Source organism: Oryzias melastigma, linkage group LG9 (genome assembly GCF_002922805.2).
Source record: "Oryzias melastigma strain HK-1 linkage group LG9, ASM292280v2, whole genome shotgun sequence".
Lineage (NCBI taxonomy): Eukaryota > Metazoa > Chordata > Actinopteri > Beloniformes > Adrianichthyidae > Oryzias > Oryzias melastigma.
In genome coordinates this window covers 9,501,582-9,517,626 of record NC_050520.1, presented here as the reverse complement: position 1 = coordinate 9,517,626, position 16,045 = coordinate 9,501,582, and the positions used below count along the sequence as shown (strand labels likewise).

The 16,045-nt window shown below is 39.7% G+C and overlaps 2 protein-coding genes across 2 annotated transcripts; both read left to right on the top strand.

Annotated features, from left to right (window-relative positions):
• Positions 1-62: 62 nt before the first annotated feature.
• On the top strand, positions 63-5,262 carry creb3l3l (cAMP responsive element binding protein 3-like 3 like). The gene is made up of 10 exons (XM_024276190.2): positions 63-221; positions 1,214-1,354; positions 1,517-1,916; positions 2,001-2,110; positions 2,218-2,310; positions 3,110-3,216; positions 3,300-3,368; positions 3,453-3,537; positions 3,647-3,740; positions 3,811-5,262. The coding sequence occupies exons 2-10, from the start codon at positions 1,214-1,216 to the stop codon at positions 4,173-4,175; spliced, it is 1,464 nt and encodes a 487-aa protein (XP_024131958.1). The 5' UTR covers positions 63-221; the 3' UTR covers positions 4,176-5,262.
• Positions 5,263-8,801: 3,539 nt separating this feature from the next.
• On the top strand, positions 8,802-10,298 carry gadd45ga (growth arrest and DNA-damage-inducible, gamma a). The gene is made up of 4 exons (XM_024274641.2): positions 8,802-8,960; positions 9,051-9,152; positions 9,246-9,456; positions 9,590-10,298. Exons 1-4 carry the CDS (start codon positions 8,908-8,910, stop codon positions 9,701-9,703), a joined length of 480 nt encoding a protein of 159 aa, XP_024130409.1. The 5' UTR covers positions 8,802-8,907; the 3' UTR covers positions 9,704-10,298.
• The last annotated feature ends 5,747 nt before the right edge of the window (positions 10,299-16,045 follow it).

Below are 16,045 nucleotides of genomic sequence, written 5' to 3'. Positions count from 1 at the left end.
TAGTTTCCAACCTAACTACATTTCCCAGACACCATCTGAAACGACCACGTCTTCGAGCTCACTTCCGCCTTTGCGCGATGACGCATTTTCTGCCTTGTTGGAAGGTGGTTTCGGGAGGAAATGCTTTGACCGAAGACGCTAGCAAAAGAGAAAACTGGCTGTTGAACCTTGTATACGTCCGGAAGCTGTTAGTCGAATCGAGGTTGTCCGCTTAAAAAACGGTAAGACAAATAGCTTTTTCGGAATTAACATTGTTTTAGGTTTAAGTGTAGTAGTTTTTGTAACACGAGGGGCCACGCCCTCCGTATATCTTGTGATTATGAGGATTAAGAACACTCTCCTTGATATCGGTTTTTTATGCACTCAAACAAACATAAAAATGCTCTTGTTTCTGAAGTTCTTGAGTCCACTAGCTTACAATTGCTTTTTTTTATGTTGATAAACAAATTTACACTTAGAATTCTAGTGTTAGGTTATGCTATTGTTGTTCATTTTTACAATAGTAAAAAATATCTGCATCCTCTTAATTTGCATTTACTGATAAGGCAAGATTGAATAAAAACTACTAGACATCACTTTAAAATCAAAATACTATTTATTTGTTTTGATATTTAAAATTGCATCAAACCCACTGACAGGGGAAGGGGGGAGGGGCTCAAAACAGGATGAGATCATCACGGGACTGTAGTGATGATGAAATACCCGGATGTAAACACACTCAAACAAAAGAGGGCACTTTTGCTTTTGTGCATTCCAGGAAATTAGTGCTCTTTATTTGCCAAGACAGTAATCCAAACACTGGCTGTGTCAAAACAAATGTTTAGAGAGCATTTGCCGTGTAGCATGGCCGTCAATTAGGATTTTAGAGGAAAAATGAGTTACATTGATCTCCAAAAAACAAGTATAAGTAATCATAATCTTTGTACTTTGAAATATTTTTTTGGATAATAAATGGGAATGTTGGGCAAACTATAAATGAAGAATTACATTGAGTAGCTGTGGTGTTACCTTCTGGTACAAAGTGACATCTATAAACACTTAACGTCTGATAGGAAGCAGTACATTATCTTAAATCTACAAAATCTGCAAGCTTTCAATTTACAGAACTGGAAAATGAGGAAGCAAGTTATGTCTTGGCTTTATTTTTTACTTAAAAATATGTAGGATTAAATTATTTATTAACCAATAATTTGTGTCATTGTTTTTTTAACAGATGTCAGTCCCCGAAGAGCTCCCAGACATGGATGAAGCAGATCTGTTAGGTCTGCTGTTCCAGAATGGAGAGAATGGGCCCACTGAAGACTTCTTTTATGATGATAATGGGCTATTTGAGTCCTGGCTGTCAGAACCAGATGTAAGCCATTGTTTTAAGAGTTATATTTATTTTTTAAGATGCATTTATTTGCATATCTTCTGAATATTTTTAGCGATGAATATGTAGTGTAGTCAAAAAGAATGAAGGCTAACATGTTTGGTGTAATATTTTCCAGATTGTTATTGGTTGCTTTTGTTTTAGATGCTGTCAGGAATGGATACCGAAGACTTTCTGTCCAGCTTGTTGGACAAAGAAGAAAAAACCAACGCCTTCTGCCCCTCCCAGTCTCCTCTGGGGAGTGATAGTGGCATTTCTGATGACAGCAGCACAGGTGCTGGGAATAACAATCTCACTGGGTGTTTAAGTCCACACGGCAGTGACAGCGACATCGTGCCCAGTCCCACCTACTCTCAGCCCAGCCCGCTGCACTTTGAGTCCACGCTGGTCTGTGAGGAGCAGCAGACGGAGAACCTGGAGGCCCTAACGGTCCGAGCAGATCACAGCTACTCTCTGCTTCAGAGTGGAGACATAGACATGGACATGGACGTGTTGCAGAGCGTGAGGGCGGAGAAGCCAGACACAGATGTCTTCATTGATCTAGGTATTGATTTTATAAAATGAACAAACCCCAACATACAAAAATATACATTTATTCAAATCTTGTTTCTTTTTTTTTAAATGACAGACAATTTGGTGAGTGACACAATGGAGGAGAACATCATCAGTGAGCTGCCCTGTACTTTGGCTATAGAGGATTCAATGGAGGACTCCACCGAGGCCAACGCAGCGGACGAGGTCCGTCTTTAGTGCAGCTGTTACTAAATCAAAAAGATAGTTTCTAATATATGACTTGCATTGATTTTTATCCTAGTAAAAATGTTTTTTTTTTCTTGTACTTGCAGTTCCAGTTTAAAGAGATTGTTCTCACTGAGGAGGAGAAACGGCTTTTGGCAAAAGAAGGACTCACCATTCCCTCACACATGCCTCTGACAAAGGTATGGATCAGGTTAAAGCTGTGTTTACTCCTGCGAAAGCTGAATGAGCTGCATTTTACAGAGTTACTGCAATTTTATGCAAAATTCTTCCTTTTTTTGTTGTTATTTTGTTAGAAGAATCCAAAAACAAATCTAGTTTGCACTGATTTTACATCAAATCAGTTGAATTGAATTTGTATTTGATTGAAATGACAATAGTTTTGGAATATTATCATATTTGATACAGAACCGCAACAGAATCAGAGTTATAGTTTTAGCAAATACTCCAGTTTATCTTAACTTTTTAAAATGTATTACTATATTTTTATGTGGAATGGACGAAAGAAAAAAAAGGCAAAATACATATTTTTCAAAGTTAATCAACATAAACCGGAATCCATTAATATTTGTTTGAATTCAGTCCGAAATATATTAATGAATCTTGTATTGTCCAGGCAGATCAAAGAGATATTCTTACAAAGAAAAGTAAAAACAAAGACTGAGAGAGAAGACAGAAATTAAAATTGCAAAACCATATCCATACATAAATATCTTCTTAACTTTGTATAAACACATACATATGGCTGCATATATATTTATATACATACATACAATTAATAAACAAATCTAATCAGACAAAATGATATTTTTGGAGAAATGTATATATTTTATTTTTTATGTCTGGGTTCCTCTTTATGTAGCAGCTATTTTGTTATTTCCATCTTGAGGAATGAAAACTTGTATATATTGTATTTCTATTTATTGACTTTTACTACCATGCCTATTTTAAAATGTCAACATTTTTTGCTGGCTGCAACAGGCAGAAGAGAGGACTCTCAAGCGGGTCAGGAGGAAGATTCGCAACAAGCAGTCTGCTCAGGAAAGCCGAAAGAAAAAGAAGGTGTATGTAGACGGACTGGAAAATAGGTGAGAGGAACAGTCCACTTTAATGCAAAAGAAATAAAAAATAAAAAGGATGCATATTAAGCTCTGAAATGATTGGATGACAGGGTGGCCATCTGCACGGCACACAACCTGGAACTACAGAAGAAGGTCCAGATGCTTCAGAAACAGAACATGTAAGTAGTTTTGACTATTAAAATAGCTGATGTGTGACAAAACATGCTAATTTTTGAAATGTTAACAATTATTGCTACTTGTAGGTCTTTGATAGAGCAACTGAAGAAACTCCAGACTATTGTAAAGATGTCAACACTGAAAGCCAGCACAACCAGCACTTGTGTTATGGTAAGTTGTGTGACAGAATGAATATATTGTGTTTTCTTCCTCTTATCTAGAGTGTAAAGACGTTTGTAGTTCTGCCATTTCCTCAGTTTCTCGTTTTTTTGTTCTCCAGGTGTTCTTGCTCTCCTTCTGCCTCATCATCTTTCCGTCAGTCAATCCGTTTGGTGGAAACTCTGAACAGAAAGAACTCTACACACCTTCTTCTAGTAAGTTATATCACAATAAGTGGTTTTATTTAAATGTGGAACTCAATACTAAAGACTATTTTGTTTTCAGTCATTTCTCGGAACTTGCGCTCCCTTCCACCGGACAGCCCGGGTCCCACACCTTACCTCGAGGACAAGGAGATCGTCTTTGTGCCCCAAACCGTGGAGAACGCCAGTCCTAGCCAGAAGAATTACACTCCCGACTTCCAGAAGGTGGAGCAGCCCGACTCGGAGACTGGCGTCAACAGCAACTCGTCGTCAGACTTCCCCGCTCCGGGCCAAGGAGCAGAGATGCCGCCTGCCGGCATCGGCGCCTTGCAGGAAGGATCCATCGATGCTGGCGTGCCATACGAAGTCCCCGGATCCAAAGAACCGTGGATCGACCGGAGCCACCCCCCTGTCATTCTGCAGCAGCACCGCTCTGATGAGATGTAGTCCAACCGTTTGTCTACATAGAACCAGCAGGGGGAGCCATACTCTTAGTGCTACCAGAGGAAACCAAAATAAGAGGAAGGGAAAATGTCCAACCAGATATAGGATCTATCCGTTTTCCATAGCTTCAGAGCCCCTCTGATACCGAAGTTACTTCATTTGCACTTTCTTCTTTTGTCATTGCTATAGTGGAAAAGAGGAACTGGAGATATTTATATATTTTAGCAGGGTTAACTACTGAAACCACCAGAATATGGCTATGCTGCTGTAGCTGGGAGCTACACGGGACCTCCGACAGCTCTTGCCTTGTACAGGGGGGTGCAGAATGATTAAAAAATTGTCAACATGGGAACATTAACATAATATTATTGCTTAATCAAGAAATTCTTTAAAATGTGGACCAAAGCCTCCTAGATACTCCTAAAAATCTGAATTGGTACAGCCATATTAGCATAAAAATAAATAGTCCAGTTGTTCTTACTGCTAATTAAACACGCAATGTAGTGCAATTTATGCTGCTTGACTCTCATGAAGCTTCAAGAGGGATTTGTTTTACCCTCTTCATGTATTGTTAAAGCCATTGCAGGACATTTGGCCATTTTAGAAGACTTGTAAAGTATTAGTATTTCCCTTGTAACAAGGGTATCCATGCTTTTTAATTTTGTAGTGCTTTGTTCATACGCTGTACAGTAAAGTCTAAAGAAGCGCACGAATCACTTGATCTTATTGTTAGCTTACCCCAGTCCACTTCTCTATAAATGTCTAAATGCTGAACAGCCAGGTGTTAAAAATAAGGGACTTGATATATTTGCAGTAAAGTGTTTATTCAAAAAGATATTGATCTTTTTTGTAAGTGAAGTTTTTTTGTTGTTGTTATTGTTGGTTATCAATGGAACTGATTCCAGTCAAATTAATTTGTAAGGGTTATAAGAGATTTTAAATGTTAATCATGTCCAGCAGATGCACTGACATTTGACCTAATCTAATTATGAAGTGTAAATATATTGAATATTTCTGTACACATTGTCTTTTTGTGTATAAGACATGTCTCGACATCTACGGTAATAAACATTTTTTATGAATAAGAGAACTTGATGTTGATGTCGTATTTTTTTTTCTAAACTAAATTAAATGAATGTTTTATTGTTCATGCCAATTTTTTCATTTTATGTAATAATTAGAATGAAGAAAATTCTTATATAATCTGTTGCTTTTACATTAGCATAAGGGTGACATTATTAACCACACAAAAAAGATTTTCAATTTGGGGTTTTAGCATAAATAAAGTTTTTTAATCAACTAAATCTGAAAACTTCAGCAGTCGGGATTCAGCAAATAGATGTTTTGTGTGTTCTCTGCTGCCTTTTTGTTGATTATTCTAATAGTTTTTTTCTGTAAGTGAAACCATGGACAGAATATGATTTTCCCCAAATGTTTAGGCAGTAACTAAAATATGGTAAAATAAAATAACAATACAGCATGTATAAAGATTGGCTGTTAAATGAATCCTTAAAAGAGCTCCAATATTTTTACTAATCTTTTTTTAATAATTGAGAGATTTCCATTTTAATTTTCAATATATTTTATTTCTCTCACTTTGCAAACTTGATCAATATTTAATGATACATTTTAATTGGTTTGGCGATTTCTAAAAATCATGAACTTTGTTTTATCCTAATGCAGAAACAACTTATTTTCAGAAAAAAAAAATCTCCTTAGCTATTTTATCTTTTACCATTAGTTCAGATAAATTTGTTCTTGAGTAGATAATTGTTGTATCGTCTGCAAACAACAGAAACTCAATTATTGTAAATATTTAGCAGATATAATGAACAAAATAAAGTAGGGGACCTGGGACAGACCCTTGAGTGACTCCAGGAGGTACTTTTTGGCACTTTGGCACATAATGTTGTCGATTCTTTAAATATCTTTTAAGACACTGGAAAGATGTTAATCCCCATTTTTAAAGATTAGGATGATGTTTGCTACTTTAATTTTCTCTGAAAAAAAACACCTGATTTTATTTCTAAATTTTATTTGTAATAGTGCGGACATAGAAAATTATTCAAAAGTCCAATACAACAGAAAGTGCAAAAATTCTCATCTTACAAGGGGACAGTAAAATGTTTTTCACACTTTTTAATCTTGTAAGATTTTATTTTTCAATTGCACTTTATAAACTTTTGAAATTATAATAACTCCCACTATTTACAGATTTAGAGAAGTAACTAACAAGAAGTCTGTTTCTAATTTAGTCATTTGGGTTTTCCCTAAATCAACATTATATATACAAGCTTGCTTCAGCACAATTCATCATTAATTCTCTTTACAACAATTGAATTCATATAATTCGTGGTTTACTATACGATTTATAATCTTTATTGGTTCATTTTGAACGATTCAATTTACTGGCCTAAAATCAATCCAGGTTATATTTAACCAAAACTTCAACCAGTGTGACTCAGCTCAACCCATTGTTGCTTTTCTACATAAAAACGTAACTTTATTAGAACATTCTGCCACACTGGATGGTCACATCTTTGCAAAATTCAAAGTGTTTCCACTCATAATCTGCTTTTGTGTTTTACATTATAGTAAAATAAACCTACCATGCTCCAAATGGTATTTTCCAGTATCGATAAAAATTGATTTATTTAACTTTGAAACAATTTTATATCAGTGGATTCGATTAACAACTTGATAAACAACCCCAATATATAATTCACAAACAACTATTTTGTTTTGTATGACTTGTGTTACTGTACATTCATGGGTCTTTTGCGTCTGTGCTCCCCCAACAACTGGGCTGCCACAGACCTGTTTGTCTGACCTTAACAGTAACGGCAGCTGTAGGGGGGATTACAGCTTATACAAGGCGGTGGGTGAATCACAAGCTTGAGGTTGGAATCGTGAGTCATGCGCTCTAACAAACATGTCGGGACAGGCGGCGCACATTGAGGGGAAAGTTCACGCGCAGCGGCCACAAGAGGGCGCTCTTTGTCTAAATGTTCTGCGCATCGGCGCAAAAGTCCTCCAGTCGTCTGAATCAGTGTGTAAAATATGCACTTTTGTGGAAAATGAAAAAGCTTTAGTTGCATTAAAACAATAGAATTAAATATTGACTTTAAAAGAATATTCAAGAAAGTTGCAATGAAACAAAAATATATCAAAATATATTCAAAAAATGTTTTTCTTCTTATTTTTTGGGTGAAGAATAACAACAGTGCTTGTATCTGTGAGATTTTTTTTTAAATAAGAATTGTTTATATTGCTCTAACAATATTTATATATATATTATTGGTATTAATTATATACATTTTTAGTACTTTATTGTAAATCAACAAACATTAAAAAAAAAACTATTTTTATGCTTCTTTTGTCCATAAACTATTTCTAATTAGAATTGTTGTAAGTATTTATTGAATGTATTTATTTAATAAATAAAGTGAAGCCCTGCAGTGCGTTTAAATACCACCAGGGGGTGCACGCACCTCTTTTTAAGAGCCACACATACATTTGCTTTTATTAAAATGTCAACGTGGCTTTTCAATTGACTCATTTAAAGAAAAAAAAATGCTCAAAGAAAACAACTTTTACTGTGTGTGGGTTGTTCTTGTAATTGTGGGTTCTCTGCAGTTAAATAGAAATATATATTTTGTAATGCATTGTGAGAAGTATTTAGATATGCATACTCAGAATTAATGAGACAATCAATAATACATGACTGTCAGTTAAGACAGAACCAGTAACGTTATAGCATCAATAAAAGGGATAAACTGGCTGCTTTAGGTGGCACGTGCGTATTTGCCTCCAGGCAATTAATGGCAATCAGGAGGCTCTCATATGAAAAGAGGGGAAAAAGGCGCGCGCGTGTGTGCACGTGCGTAGCGGAAGCACCGGACAGGGGCAGGTGGAAGACCCGCTGACTGGAAGTAGACTTTTTTTTTTTTTTTTTGGTTAAAGGCGACACGCGCCAATTAAAGCCCCACAATGTGGGGAACAAAAAGCGGCGCGTGCCCGGTCACGAGCTGCTTGGTCACTCCTCCAGGAAGAAGAAAGGAGAAAAAAAGCTCAGCCTATTCGGGTCAGGACAAGCTTTCTGTCCCGGGATAGCTCTGAAAGTGCAGACTGTAAACACAACAACAGGTTGAGTGAGGATTGGGAGCCTATTAGGGACAGGGAGGGAAAGTTTGGGAAAGTCCACCTCCTGAATGTCCCAAAGGTTATCGGAGGAGATCAGGATGTTTCCATCATTTGTTGAATAATCTGAATTAGACAGTTATGAAAAAAATATCTGCTACCATCAGATACACTGTCACAATGATTCAGTTTGTGCACTGAGAGTTAAAGTTCACCATTAAGGACTTTTTGTTTTTGCCCACAATGTGATGATGTTGGATGTTGACAAGTAAAAAAAGGAGGGGGAATGATGTTAGGAGGGGGGATTTCTTGAAACGACGAGATCTCACCCCCACGTGGGGTTGGCAACAGCTCGAGCTCAAACTGTCCGGGGACTTTTGCTTTCCCCCCCACCTCTTACCCGGCACGCGTTAAGCCAATGGTAGGAGGCAGGAGCGGAAGAGCCCGCCCCTTGCCGAGAAACGACGGCGAGCCGTTTATAAAAGCACGCGCCGCCCGCTCAGACCTCAGAATTTACAACTCCTGACTGATCAACCTCACCAACCGAGACGCACGCGCACACTTCACTGCTCCGCCGCGCTTTTGGATTATAACTATGACTCTGGAGGAAATCTGCGGACAAGAGAACACAATGGCAAACGCTGATAGGTATGTATTTTACTTTAAAAGCATAATGGTTTAATTTCTGTGATTTGAAACATTTCAGTGTGTTAATGAAACGCGCTTTTCCTCGTGCAGGGTTCAGAGCGCAGGCGCAGCCCTGGAGGAGCTGCTGCTCGCTGCAAAGAAGCAGGACTACCTGACAGTTGGAGTTTATGAATCTGCAAAAGTCATGAATGTGTGAGTATTCCTATCCTTTAAACTCATCAGTTATTCCTCCTTTTGGTGTTTTGGAGTGAAACTGACCGATCTCCTCCTTTGCTTTACGCACAGTGATCCAGACAGCGTGGCGTTCTGCGTGCTCGCCACCGATGAGGAGTACGAGTGCGACATCGCCCTTCAGATCCACTTCACCCTGATCCAGGCGTTCTGCTTCGACAACGACATCAACGTCGTGCGTGTCAACGACATCGAGCGCCTGGCCGACCTCGTGGGCGCAGACGAGACCGGCGAGCCCAAGGACGCGCACTGCATTCTCGTCACGGTACGTTTCCCCCCTCCTCCCTGCAGCCGGTGAATCATGCATGCATCACTCTTTTGTCTTGATCCTCCACACATGCTGCCGCTCTACCTCACGCATGCACGACTCTGACCATGATCTTACTTTCTGTCCACAGAGCCCCAGTGCAAACCCGTGGAAAGACCCCTCTCTGGACAAACTGAGTCTGTTCTGCGAGGAAAGCCGAAATGCCTACGACTGGGTGCCCACGATCACACTACCAGAACGCTGAAGCCGCATTCCTCTGAAGATGCTTCACATGATGATGTTAATGATAAAAGAGTCAAAGAGCCAAGCTTCGGCTGGGGGGAGTCGAGCCTTTCTGTTTCTGGATTAGGAGGCTGTCTGCATCTTCCTCTCCCTGCAAGAGCTTCCAGAGCATTCTGGGTCAGCATGCTGGTTCTGGATTACCCAGTGGATTGAGGCGATGGGGGGTCACGTGTTGACAGGACCAAGTGGACACAGAGCCTGGTGGATCTGGACTGTGATGCATGGTGCAAAGAGAAGTGATGAGAGAGGCAAACGGGGAGCTGAGCGCTGCAAAGATGCTGTGGACTTATGAAAGTGTGGCGGCTGGACTGGTCACTCAACACAGAGGAGAAAGTCGGATGATGGTTCTGAAGATGATGTCTGAACATGGACTTGCAGCTGTCAGGAGGTTCTTGGCACAAGAACATGATTTCTTTCAAATCCTGGTCTGAGCTGTATTTGTGACTTTTTCTACGGACTATTTTTGTCAATGATGCAAGCAAAACAAGTTCAATCATTGTTTTGAATTGTAATAATTTTAAAATGTTTTGTGAATAAACATTTGGAATCAAACTCTCTTTTCTCAGAATGTTCATTTCTTGGTATTTCTCACCATTTAGTCTGATCTTATCCTGAGTTGAGGGGAGCTGCTGCAGACTGTGGGTATTCAGTGTAGACGTAACAGGAAGTGCTTCAGAATTACATGAAAACTTGAGTAAGAAGAAGTCAAGTGTGGGTGGAAGTTCAGATTAAAGTCTAACTTAAAAAGTGGAGCAAAAAACAGCAACTTCTAATGCATACAAGCAGTTTGGAACAGTGCTAACACTAGAATCAAGGTGGAGGAGACAGATTTCTTTTGTTAGCACTCTCCCAGCTGCCATCTGACTGATAAATTGCAGCTAAAACAGAAATCTTTGGAATATCAAGTGCTAATAAGATGATGCAAAAATGCATAGTTTAAATCTAAAACCATGTATGCAAGAATGGACAAAGCTGCAACTGAGCTGAAGCAAAAATTAGGGTCATCTGTGTAGGTAAAAAAAAAGAGCAGCAGTTGGCTGAAGCTGACAGTAACTGTGACCCACATCAAAGAAACAGACAAACTTTAGAGGAAGTAGTCTTTCTCTTCTTGACAAAGCCCCAGCGATCTCCAGCCAACTGCTGGCCCGGGCCTGGACGCGCACGCGCCCGCAAACATGAGCTCACACCTGTGTGTGCACACCTGCACACCACCGTGCACCGCCTCTACTACACACGAAAAACCAAAGGTTTTTCTCCACTGTTGTGAAGTCAGGCAATCGAGCAGCGTTCTAAGAACAGAGGAAGCTTCGCTTAGATCGAATCACACGAAGGAGAAACTTACAGGCAAGAAACATAGGGAACTTCCATGGGCATTTCTGCACATCCTCTCTGGAGAAATTCATGCTGACATGTGCAGTCAAACCTTATTCTAAAGTTCTGATCAGTGAAATAAAAACAGAATCTCATTTTTTTACTGCCTATTAATATATATATATATATATATATATATATATATAACGTCCACATTATCAGAGATTTCAAAATGTTTCCGAAAGCAGCCGGAATCTGCAGGGACACGTGTGCAAAGAGGTCATTTCAGACAGCCTCATTTGTTTTCTGCAGCGAACAATGTCGTAGCAACGGCTTCTAATCTTGACCTCATTTTTTTTTTTTTTGGAAAAAGGCAATATTTACTGCCCCAGATAAAAGCTCTTTTTGCACAGAGTGCAGGGAAATGGTTTATAACGCCGCAAAGAGGCATGGAGTTGGGTAAGTGTTGCAGATATTTCCAGGAACTTACTGTAGTGACCATTGTTAACTGAACATTGACCCAGTTCATGTAAAAACGTACATATATCGTGTACGGGTAGTCTTTGTAGAGGGGGGGGGTCAGGGTTTTCTCTTCTTCTTCCTGCATCTCAACATTATCTGCTATCTCAAGTCTATGTGTTGCAGCAGCGTTTGCAGTACAAGGACAAAGAACAATGTGGCAGTTTTTAGCTGCCTTTGGTGAAGTGTGCAGATGAAAACAGAAAAAGATTCTGGATGCTTGAATTGTTGTTTGCACGGAGTGAACGACTGTCTTCTCCCCTGCGCCGGCTGCGGTTCCAAAGCCTGGAGCAAGAGTCCAGACTGCTGAGGCAGCTGACTGTCTGCACAAAGTCTGAGCCAGAGATTTTGAGCTCCGATAGACTGAACGAGAGTGAGACCAGACAGATGTGAGCCGTGATTTAGAAACATTAGGGGTTTCAACTTTGGCACAGAAGAAGCAGGTAGCTGGTGCTGTCGTGATGCTTTTCCTTTTCATTCTTATCTGAAAGATTTCTCAGTTTTAGGGACCACAAAGTAAGATACTTTTTTTTGGTGGTTATTATGAAATAAAAAAACAATTTTCACAGAATCGGACTGCATAGTGGTATAGTGGTATAGTGGTTAGCGCTCTAGCCTCACAGTGAGAAGGCCAAACTAGGACCTTTCCGTGTAGAGTTAGCATGTTCTCTCTGTGCATGTGTGGGTTCTTCCTTTCAGAGTCCTAAAAGATGCTTAGTAGGTTAACCAATAACTCTAGATCAGGAGTGGTCAACTTTGTGACTTGTGGGCCACAAATGCCTCATTTCCACTGAGAGGTCCAGACCTGACCGGTCCATTTTGGAATGGTCTGGGGAATTCAAGAAGGTTTTTCTGTTGAGTATTGGGCCATCTTGGTGCATGTGGGGTGTAGACTGATGATGTAGCCGTGCGTCATAACGGTGCAACTGACGCAGTTTTCTATATTTGTGGATTTGGCGTCTCTAACCCCGAGTAAATAAGGCGGGAGTACTGAAAGCTAAGAACTGAATATTCTTTGTAAGAAGATAGAGGGAGGCAAAGAAGAATACAGCCAAAAAGAGGACTAAACTTTCGGCTTGGATCTTGAGTTTGGAAAAGCGCTTGCTGTTGTCATAATACCTTCCGCCAATCAGTGGATTTCATTGTGTGACAACAGTAGCTCTGCCCTAAGCCCTTCCAATTTTTGATGGACCTAAAACCATCAGGGGGCCAAAAATGGCATGAATTGGTCCAGTCTAGTGGGTCCATTTTATAATGGAAACACTCAAAATACCGTACCGGTCTGGTCCGGTCCAGACCGCTCAGTGGAAACGAGGCTTGAGGGTTCTAAAATTTGACAGAAGGCTTGGACCAGAAGCAGATGCATTGGATGTTTAGGTTTATTCACCTCATAAGAGAAAGAAATACCATGAAATCTGGAAATTTTGATTGAAAATGAAGAAATATATTTAAAAACAGAATGTTTTGTAGTTTTTATGTTCTCATTTTAGTACCAAATGCACCAAGGAGTGGATGTCTCTCAGAGAAAAAATTTTCTCCGGTGTTTTTCTCCAAATTTTGTAGTAGTGTCCTAAATCTAGGACTCAAAAAATACCCTAGAAATATCCCAGAATTCCCTGTGAAAAACCAGTGTCAGTCAATAATGCTCTCTAGACAGGAGAACATAAACCACCGTGCATCGTGTTTGAACATGTTTTGCAAAAAAAAAAAAAAAAGTAAATTATTTTTTCACCAGAACCCATTGAATCCCCTTTGGAGTTGCTAGAGAAAACCCAGTCACTACTGGGCAAAGGCAAGGTACACTTTCAACATTTCACCTGTTTGTTAATGGTGGGTCACACACTCACATGTACACCTAGGGGTTATTTACACCCACCAATTAACCTATGGAACATGCTTTTAGATCATGGGTGGAGACACATGCATAGGGAGAACATGCAAACTCTACACAGAAAAGTCCTTGCTGGGACTTGAACCACGGCCTCCTCGCTTTGAGCCCTAACCATGCAGCCCTTTACAGAAACAATAAAACTTTTACACATTTGGCAGACACTAAGACAGGCACTGAGGGGTCAAGTGTCTCGCCTAAGGACATATTGACTGTCAAAAGTGGGGATTTGAACCACTTTCCAACCAACTAGCCACCACACTATTGAGTGCAGCATGTCAGAGTGAGAGTCTTCATAGTTATTTAGGAACATGATCTGTGAACAGCTGATTTCATGTAAGCTGAATCCAACATGGTCAGCTGCAGCCGCGATAATGGAAAGGGATGCAAGCGTGAAAGGAGACTCCAGCTGTGACTCCATGGCCGGAAGACCTTTGCAGTTATGAAAAAAATAAAGTTATTTGCAGATGATGTGGTTCTGCAGTGTGTAATATCTCATTTATTCAGGGTGATTCCAGTACAGAAAAGCTTTATCTGCAACATAAATGTACATTTATCCTTCTGAAAGTGATGAACCGTCAAGCCAAAACGATATCCACCTCAAGCTACATCCCTTTGATTTAGACCAAATCCAAACCGACTCACTGATTTTGTTTTTCTTCTCTATAAAGCAGTCACTTGAGGTGCTTTCTCATTGTCCCGAAAACACCATCAAGTGGGAACATGTTATGGAGTAGTAACTGGCAAACATGCAAGAATTTGTCTCTACAAATGTTGTAAACATGTGTTAAGCTTGCAGAGAGAGGCTTCAGAAGCCAAAATCTCAACAAGGACTTTTTCCTGCATGTAGACCAGGTTATCTGAAGTCTGTAAACAACAAAAGAGTAAATGGTCATGGACATGTGACTTGGCTTCTTCAAAACAGCTGGGATTACACCACTAACTAAGAGTTTATACCTTTGTGTTTTGGCTATTTGTGGTAAATAGCTGTCTTGGTTTCCTGGTCTGAAAGTCCTGCAGTGATTTTTTTTTTTAGTTTTCTGGTGGCTCACTCGGCATACAAATTTGAGGAAATAACAATGCCATATATTTATATTTCCACTCTGATGAAAACAGCGTTTTGTCATGGTTTTGTTTGGTTCGATTTGGGTATTACATAACATATATCTATGCTTTTGTTTGGTGCAGTTCAATTCATGTGTTGTTCTTTGAGTGGGAGAGGTTTCCGATTCCAGATGGATCATCTATGCTCCTGATCTTGACCGTGGACCACACCTCTGACTTATCATCTCGCATCTCGGAGTGGGAGAGATTCCAGGTGGCTCGTCTGTGCTCCTGTTCTTGGCCGTGGACCTCAGCTCTGGCTCGCCGTGGTTGTGGACCTCACCCTCACCCGTACCCCAGTTCTTTCTGGTTGAACACTATTCAAATATGTAGCTGTCAGGGTATCCCTGAGGTTTCTTCTTTTTTCTCCCTGGAATCAGGTTTTTTAGGAGTTTTTCCTTACCGGAAAGGAGGGTCTAAGGGCAGGGATAACCAGTTTAGTTTAGCCTGTTTAGCTTAGTTTAGCAGTTAGCTGTTGTTTATATTTTATGACTGACTTTCTGCTTTTGTACAATTACTGGTAAGAAGCCCAACGAGACAATTGCTTTGTGATATTTGGCTATATAAATAAAATTGAATTGAATTAAGACCAAAAAAATAAAAAAAATTAAAAAATATGTTTTTATAGTTTGGTGATAATCAAATTAACAAGGAAGATAAACCTTTTCTTTGGTTTATACTAAGCCCATTGTAATGTAATAAAAAAATAAATAATAAATACTTTTTAAATTTAGCATGGCCCTATGACAGGTGAGGAACCTACCCGCCTTTACCCATTAGTAGCCAAGTTAGGCTCTGGCAGCTCCATGACCCTGAAAGAGATAAAACAGGTTAAGAAAATGGATGGATGAAAATTTAGCACAATATATGTTTGAAACATTCAACGTAAACATACTGGTATGCTGTAGGGATGCAACAATACACTTTTCCCTACAATTTGGGTCAATGGTGACATATGATTGGATTTTAAACCGAGGGTTATAGCATCCCAATACTGACCTGCTGCTGTCTCAGAGCGGGCATGACGCCGCTTTTCTCCTTCAGAATCTACTAGAATTACTTTGATCGTGTTAGTGGTTGAAAACTTTCAATATGTTAAAGATTTTGTGTTTATGCGTCACTGGCGACGCCTAAGTATTAAAGAGTTAAAGAAGCGTGGCGGGTTAAAATGCATAAGAAAAAGTGAAGAATCTACCGTTACAATGTTGTTGTTTTATCATTTCTGCTATATTGGGAAGCTCAGATATTCCCAGACAACTGTAATGCTTGGTAGAGAGAGATACTCTGCCCTTCCCAGAGATCTTTCTTTCACGGGTAAGTGTGGGCTCTCCTTCCCATTCTCGCTCCTCCGTCTCACTTACAGTAACCAGCAGAGCCGGATGACATTACACGATGAGATGGCAGGCAGCATCCCCTCGCTCTACTCAGTACTGATCAGTACTTTTAATATGAGCTCACGGCCCGGCCGCTTTTGGCTGGCTG

Excerpts from the sequence above, each read along its gene's own strand:
- creb3l3l (XM_024276190.2), top strand. The coding sequence starts at position 1,214 with ATGTCAGTCCCCGAAGAGCTCCCAGACATGGATGAAGCAGATCTGTTA. Across the intron at positions 1,917-2,000 it reads AGATGTCTTCATTGATCTAG|ACAATTTGGTGAGTGACACA; the intron begins GTATTGATTTTA and ends TTTAAATGACAG. Across the intron at positions 3,369-3,452 it reads ATGCTTCAGAAACAGAACAT|GTCTTTGATAGAGCAACTGA; the intron begins GTAAGTAGTTTT and ends TGCTACTTGTAG.
- gadd45ga (XM_024274641.2), top strand. The coding sequence starts at position 8,908 with ATGACTCTGGAGGAAATCTGCGGACAAGAGAACACAATGGCAAACGCT. Across the intron at positions 8,961-9,050 it reads ACAATGGCAAACGCTGATAG|GGTTCAGAGCGCAGGCGCAG; the intron begins GTATGTATTTTA and ends TTCCTCGTGCAG. Across the intron at positions 9,457-9,589 it reads CGCACTGCATTCTCGTCACG|AGCCCCAGTGCAAACCCGTG; the intron begins GTACGTTTCCCC and ends TTCTGTCCACAG.